A 6,850-nucleotide genomic window follows, 5' to 3' on the forward strand; every position below is an offset into this window, starting at 1 on the left:
TTCTAGGTATTTACCAAAGAGAATGAAACATATATTCACAAAAGACTTATGCAAAAATGTTCATAGCAGTTTTAACCACAATAGTTCCAAACCAGAAACAGCACAGATGTATATTAACAAGAGAATAGTAAACAAACTGTGGTATACTCATACAATGAAATACAATTCACCAAGAAAAAAGAATCAAACTACTGGCACACACAACAACATGGATGATTCTCAAAAACTTTATGCCAAGTAAGCATGCTTACACAAAAAAGCACATACTGTGTGGTTCCACTTACATGAATTTCTAGCACAAACAAAGCTAACATATGGGAGAAAAAAAAAAAACAGAACAGTGATTCTTTTGGTAGGGAGTGGCATAAATTGACTGAGAAGGGACACGAAGGAAATTTTTGGAGTGATGGTAATGTTCTGTATCTTGATACGCAGTGGGTTACCCAAGCATATGTGATTATCATAACTCAGTGAATATACACCTAAGATTTCTGCATTTCATGGTAGTACACTTTACACCAAAGGAAGAAAAACTATAAACAAATATTGAATTCTGACTAATGAATGCATGTTGATTGATGGATGGACATGTGATAAATCAAATACAGTAAAATATTAATGATAAGAAGTGGGAGGCGAGTCTATGCGAGTTAATTTAAAATTCCTTCAAGGTTGCCATATGTTTGAAAATTTCATAATAAAATATTGGGAGCAAACTCTCTCTTCATTCCTTCACAAAACTTCTCCTTGCTTTTTCCCATGTGGACTCATGGGCCACAAGCAACTCTTACTTTGGGGCAATGAAATGAAAGAGAAGAATGACTGGACTCTAGCCTACCATAAAAGTGCTAGGTTAGAAGAGGAAGAATCTACTAAGGTGTTCCACCACTGGCAATTGTAATTGTCACTCTGTAGTTATCTTAGAAAGAACAACATCTCCCCTTGCTCTCTAGCTCTGTCCTTCCTTCCACTCTTATCTATGGAAAATGCTAAGTTATTACCAAACTCAAATCTCTCAAATCTCCCTGTGCTCCCACATTGCCACTGTATTTCCCCTACATTCAGGGCTGTCTACATATTTCTAAGGATACTGATTGGTGCATTTTTTTTCTTTTTTCCAATAAAAAATAGTTGTCAAGACTTCATACATATACTTCTGGAGAAGTGTATGTATTCTTTGTACAGATAGATCTCAAGCTCACACGTCAATGATAAAATCGTTCATATAAATTTCACCGTTCAAAGTCATAACATGTTCAGGAATTAAAATTGTCTGTTTCATCAAGTTTCAACTAAATCCTAAATCTACTTTGAGGAAAGGTAGTGAGCTGTTCTGAGGTGTGACTCCACAACTTGTCCTCTTTTTCCTCCTCTCATGACAATCTTTCTTCCCTTAGTCCCCTCCTTCTGATTAATCAAACCTCCCTTATTATTACTTATAATTACAATATTGCCTTGTGTCAGACATATGACAAAGAGTATAATTTATTAATATGTGAAACAATTAAATCACTGGTTTTTGGTGAAAATGTAGCTTTACACAAACCATCACATCTTCATTCCAAACAAGACCTTAGAGATGATCTAGTCTTCGTTTACAGGCTAAGCTCCAAGATGCAGAGGGCCTGAGTGCCCTCTAAAGTCAGTCATTCTGGGAGTCTGCACAGGCACTGGTCTCCTGAATTGGTCCCTGCTTTTTTCTATATATATCTTCTGCTTTTCTTGATGCCATGAATACCTTGTGAGTCCCAGACACTCCTCTGAGGTTTTCCTGGTCACTCTAGTGAAATATTCTAATTTCATCAACACTTTCTGCTACAAACTGAATATATGTGTCCCCTCCAAGATTCATTTGTTGAAACCCAACGCCCAGTGTGATGGTATTGGGAGGTGGGCCCTATGGGAGGTGATTAGGTCATGAGAGTGGCACCCTCGTGATTGAGATTAGTGCCCTTATAAAAAGGACCCCAGAAAGCTGGGTAGCCTCTTCCACCATGTGAGCCTACAGTGAGAAGACGTCCACCAGTGAGGAAGCGGGCCCTCACCAGACACCAAATCTGCCAGTACCATGATCTAGGGCTTCCCAGGCTCCAGAACCGTAAGGAATAAATTTCTGTTGTTTATAAGCCACCCATGTTATGATATTTTGTTATAGCAGCCTGAATGGACTAGAACACTTTCATTTCAAGACAGCAATTCTGCAACTTTATTGTAATTTAATGTGCTGACAGAGCTGTTCTGATTTTCCCCTTCATAACTAAAAATTAGCCTTTGACAGAGGAGTTAAATTCGCAAAGTAGCATTTTCTTCCTAGCTGGGCTCCTTGTTGACCAGTATGTCTGATTTTCCCCATCCCCAAGAGCCATCTGCTGCCTGTGAACTGTGGAGGAGCTCATGTCCACTCTGGCACCCCTAATGGCCTTCGGGGAGCTGGCAAGTACAGTAGGTTTCGACTTACCAAGGTACTGCCACAGTGAGCCCACACAGTCAAGCCATGAGATTCTTGAACAGAGCAAAGCCTTGGGATTGTTATTAAAGGGGCAGAGAAAGGCAGCCATCACCAGAAGAGAACAATTTTGCACAGATTCTGAAATGGCTCCACTGAAGGCATGTCAACACATCAACTCCAAGTCTGAAATCCTGAGCCCTCATTGTCATTTAAGATGCTGAGGCAGCTGTTCTGATGTTCTCCTGGAACTAAAAATTAGTCTTTGAATCAAAGAGTTAAATTCTCAAAGTAGCACAAGATGACTCATATCTCAATGCCTTAGAAAAGGCAAAGCTAGAACGTGTTTCTTATTTTTATAATTTCCAAGGATATGTATATATTCAACAAACTCAGTCTAAAATTATAAGAAATTAAACAACTTTGACGTTAAGAATCCATCCAGTTAATAATCTTTGAGGCTTCTGTTTCTTTGTTCACAATGGGGTAAGTACATAAGCATCAGCTTTTATACATCCAAGTGCACATTATAAATTCAATTATTAAGAGGAAGTTGTCAAGGTCTGCTCCTTCTGTGTTAAAAAAAACTTATAATTAAGGCTTTGTTTATTTGCAAATACATACCCATAGCTCTCATTCCTGAGTCATAGTCTTTGGTCTTGAATTCCTGAACCTTATTTTATTGTCTAAAGCCTTAGTTTTCTCATTTGTAAAATGAGGATAGTAATAATAATATATCTCACACAGAGTTGTTGTGAGGATTCAGTTGGACTTGGCCACAAAGCACTGAGCATAGCGCCTGGCACATAATAAGCCTTCCATAAATGTGAGCAATTATTATTACTGTAGTTATTATTATTATTGGGCTAAATTATTCCCCAAGAGTGTGTATATAATTAATTTCATTAGTCAATCCTCATTTTTTCAATAGCACAAAGATAAATTTCAACTTTCTAAATTAGTTTGAATGAATCTGGTCTTATTATAGTTCTTTTTATCCAAAACTAATTAATTAATACATTTGCAAATAATAAAATCTCTTCATATTTTGGATTCTCCAAGTTACTAAATCCCCAAAAAGCAATAAAAAAAACATTATAAGCAATAACAAATTTTTTATGGTAAAGTTCATGAAGAGGTTGAAATAGTCGTATTAAACTTATCTAAAACATGAGTGCAAATACTAACATTTCCCTGGGGAAAGGAAATGAATCTCTAATGCCAAATGATTTCGCTAGCCTAAAGTATTTTCTTACATTTATTTTATATATTTTTTAAAAACTCAGTCTTCATATATCACCAGTTTAATGCTATTATGATTGATAATTCATAAAAGTTCAGATTTCTCTTAATGCTTTATAGGGTCTGTATAATTGCTCTAGTAAACCTCTGAAGTGAAGAAACCAGAAGACAGGAACTGTGACACATCACCAGCCATTGGCCTTCTCTTGATTGTAATCACTGAGCAAATCTTTTCTGTGTCCAAAAAGATGCAGGGACTAACAAATGTTTTTTATAACCATAACAAAAATAACTGGCCTTACTCGGAGGGTTTCCATCCTTCCTGTAACAGGCTGCATTCTTCAGAGACTTCACAAAAATTTACTAAGATATCCTGAACAAAGATGTACAGCCACCTGGCTAAGGCCTTCCTTGCCTATATAGTCGAAGTTTAGGCACCTAACTGTGTGTTTGATTTCAGAGGTGTTAGGGAAGCCTTACCTCAGTCTCAATGAGACAGTTCAGCATATGTTCGTTAAGCACCTACTAAGTCCCAGATTGCTATTTTGGTGCTAAATGTGCTGAAATAAATAAGACACTCTGTATCCCTGCCTTCCAGGTGGTTAGAGCCTAATACCAGAAAAAATTGTCAATAAATGCCACATCATTCAGTGAGATACATGCTGTGGTAGAGGCCAACATAAATCACCAACACCCCCTACTGCCAGCTCACTAATGTATGAATTTCCCTTTAAAGATAGAGGACTTAACATTGTATTATTAGAGATAAGATTTGAAACAGAAATATCCCAAGAGAAATAACACAGTGAATCAAATCCAGACTATGGCAGTGGTTTTAAAATTGTGCTTCATCAATTTCACGTGCCTTGGGGGTTCTTTCCTCTTTCAATCAGAGCAACTCAGACCTTATCTGTTTTACATACTTCAGCTCTTCCTAAGTTTTATTTTGTAGGAAAAAATTCCTTGGCTCAAAATAACAAACACACACCAGACAAGTAAAAAATAAAGGTTTGAATATTAGTGCGTGTGCAGAAAGATCTTTTAAAAGCAAGTTCAGATGAAGGGAAGGGTTAGGAGAGGGGAAAAGCTTAGAGAGGAGAAGCAGGAGAGGGAAGCTGGGACTAAGATCACTTGATTAGTTCTAGGGCAAATTGCTGTGAACGCTAGAAAGTGAATAGAAGTTCTTTAAAGGGAAACCTCAAATAAAATAGTTTACATTCAATTCCATTACATATAAGTGAAGAAAACATAATTTATTTCTAATTTCTTTTCAAAAAGAATTTAAAAACCAAGTAAAACCCAAATTTCAAGAGGCACATGTCTATCATCTCCTAAAACCTATATTCAACAATTTTTTTCCAACACACATCCTGCATTAAGACCCAACTCTTCAGTTCCAACTTAAAAGCATTCTGTTGAGTTTTCTCTTATAGACACACTTTTCCTCACTTCCCTCCTTTCTTTATCCCTCCTTTAGCAAAGTGTCTTACCCTCTTTGCCAACAACAAATGACTAATAGGTTTCCTACATCCTTCAGGAAGATTTTACAACGTACTCCCCAACAAAAAAATCTCTCTACATTAATATTTCTCAGAGTAGGTTAGGTTGCCAAGGAGATATAGGGGAATTCCAAGTTCATAGTATCAAGACTCGAATATAATTTAAGTAATTGTGGGCACAACCCAAAGGCAAAAAACTAGAGAACATTCTTTCTCCTCCACTTCCTGGATCTTCCTCCCTTTCTGCCCTTTCCATCTTGAAAAATGTGCTGTATTATCCAAATAGAAAAACAGTTAAAGTGATCCACACAGTGCGCTAGTTTTAGCCCAGGACAAAAGCCAGCTGGCCTATCATTTACTACCTTGGGTCACAAGAGCCAAGGGTGTGTAGCAGAACTGGAAATCTTAATAATCCCAGCTGAATACGCAGCACTATATTATACTACCTAAACCTAAATTTAAGATTATTTGTAGTGTTGCCAAATGCAGATCAGCTCTAAGAGAAATATAATGTGAGCTGCATATGTAATTCAAAATTTTCTAGTAGTCACACTTCTGAAAGTGAAAGAGGGGAAATTAATTTTAATAACACAATAATTAATTACTATAGAATATTTTATTTAAACAAAAATATATCCAAATATTATCAGTTCAACATTAATCGATATTAAAAATTAATGAAATACTTTATATTCTTTTTTGTTCTGTCTTCAAAATCCTGTATGTATTTTGCATCTCAATTCAGATGCTACATTTTTATCAGAAATACTTGATCTGTATTTAGATTTTGCAAAATGTCTGCTTGAAAAAGTAGATTCACATACCCAAGTTGCTCCAAACATGCTTAAAAGTTTTCCAATAACTGAATTATCAGCTCTTATATTGAAATTAAAATTAAATATTCAGTTCTTTAGTTTCCCTAGCCACATTTCAAGCACTGAATAGCCATACGTGGTTAGTGGATACCATATTGAGTAGCACACTAAGTTAAAAGTTGCCATAGATCTCTCCAAAGTTGGTTATATTAAAATAAAGGGAATGAGATGCATTCTTACAAGGTATGCCAATAAATTTAGCACTCTGAGGGTTAATAATTAATAGAAAAGTTTCCTTAAAGCTGTTGGAGTATCCTGTATTGTGCATTGAGTTAATACATAAGTGTAGATACTCACATTCTGCTTTACCAGGCAGAGCCCCTGCAGTAGCCATGATGGGCAGTTAAGGTGATCTTCCTTTTTTGAAGATTGGACTCCAAGTCACTAAACACAATCACATTAAGTAAATGGTGATGATGAATATTTATTTTCAGCTATTTCTTTCACTCACTCATGAAGAAACAAGATGAATGATCAACACTTTTATACATCACTCCTCTGCTCTAAAAGTTTCACTGCCTTCCCCTCCAAAACACAAGAATAACAATAGCTAGCAATGAGGAGGGCTCTGTGGTTTATCAAGTGCTTGTATACATATTACCTTACCAGTTCCAAAAAACCTAATAGAAACTATTGTCCTACCTTTGGCAGACGTGGAAACTGGAGCTCAGAGAAGTAAAATAACTTATTAATGTAAGCAGTTATTTAGTGGAATGTGCAGAATTCAGATCCAGATCTTTGGGCCCAAGTCTCTATGCAGGCCCTTCTGATTTCTCACTATTTTCCAA

At 36.3% G+C, this 6,850-nt stretch overlaps 1 protein-coding gene across 1 annotated transcript in view; it reads right to left on the bottom strand.

The window, feature by feature from the left end:
- The window catches only part of IQCM (IQ motif containing M), a 343,964-nt gene extending 337,568 nt beyond the window's left edge, over positions 1–6,396 (bottom strand). The window contains exon 1 of the mRNA XM_046657520.1: positions 6,360–6,396. Within this exon, the coding sequence (XP_046513476.1) occupies positions 6,360–6,396 (37 nt within the window). The remainder of the gene's footprint in view (positions 1–6,359) is intronic.
- Positions 6,397–6,850: the final 454 nt, after the last annotated feature.

This window comes from Equus quagga, chromosome 3 (assembly GCF_021613505.1).
Source record: "Equus quagga isolate Etosha38 chromosome 3, UCLA_HA_Equagga_1.0, whole genome shotgun sequence".
In the NCBI taxonomy this organism is placed as follows: Eukaryota; Metazoa; Chordata; class Mammalia; order Perissodactyla; family Equidae; genus Equus; species Equus quagga.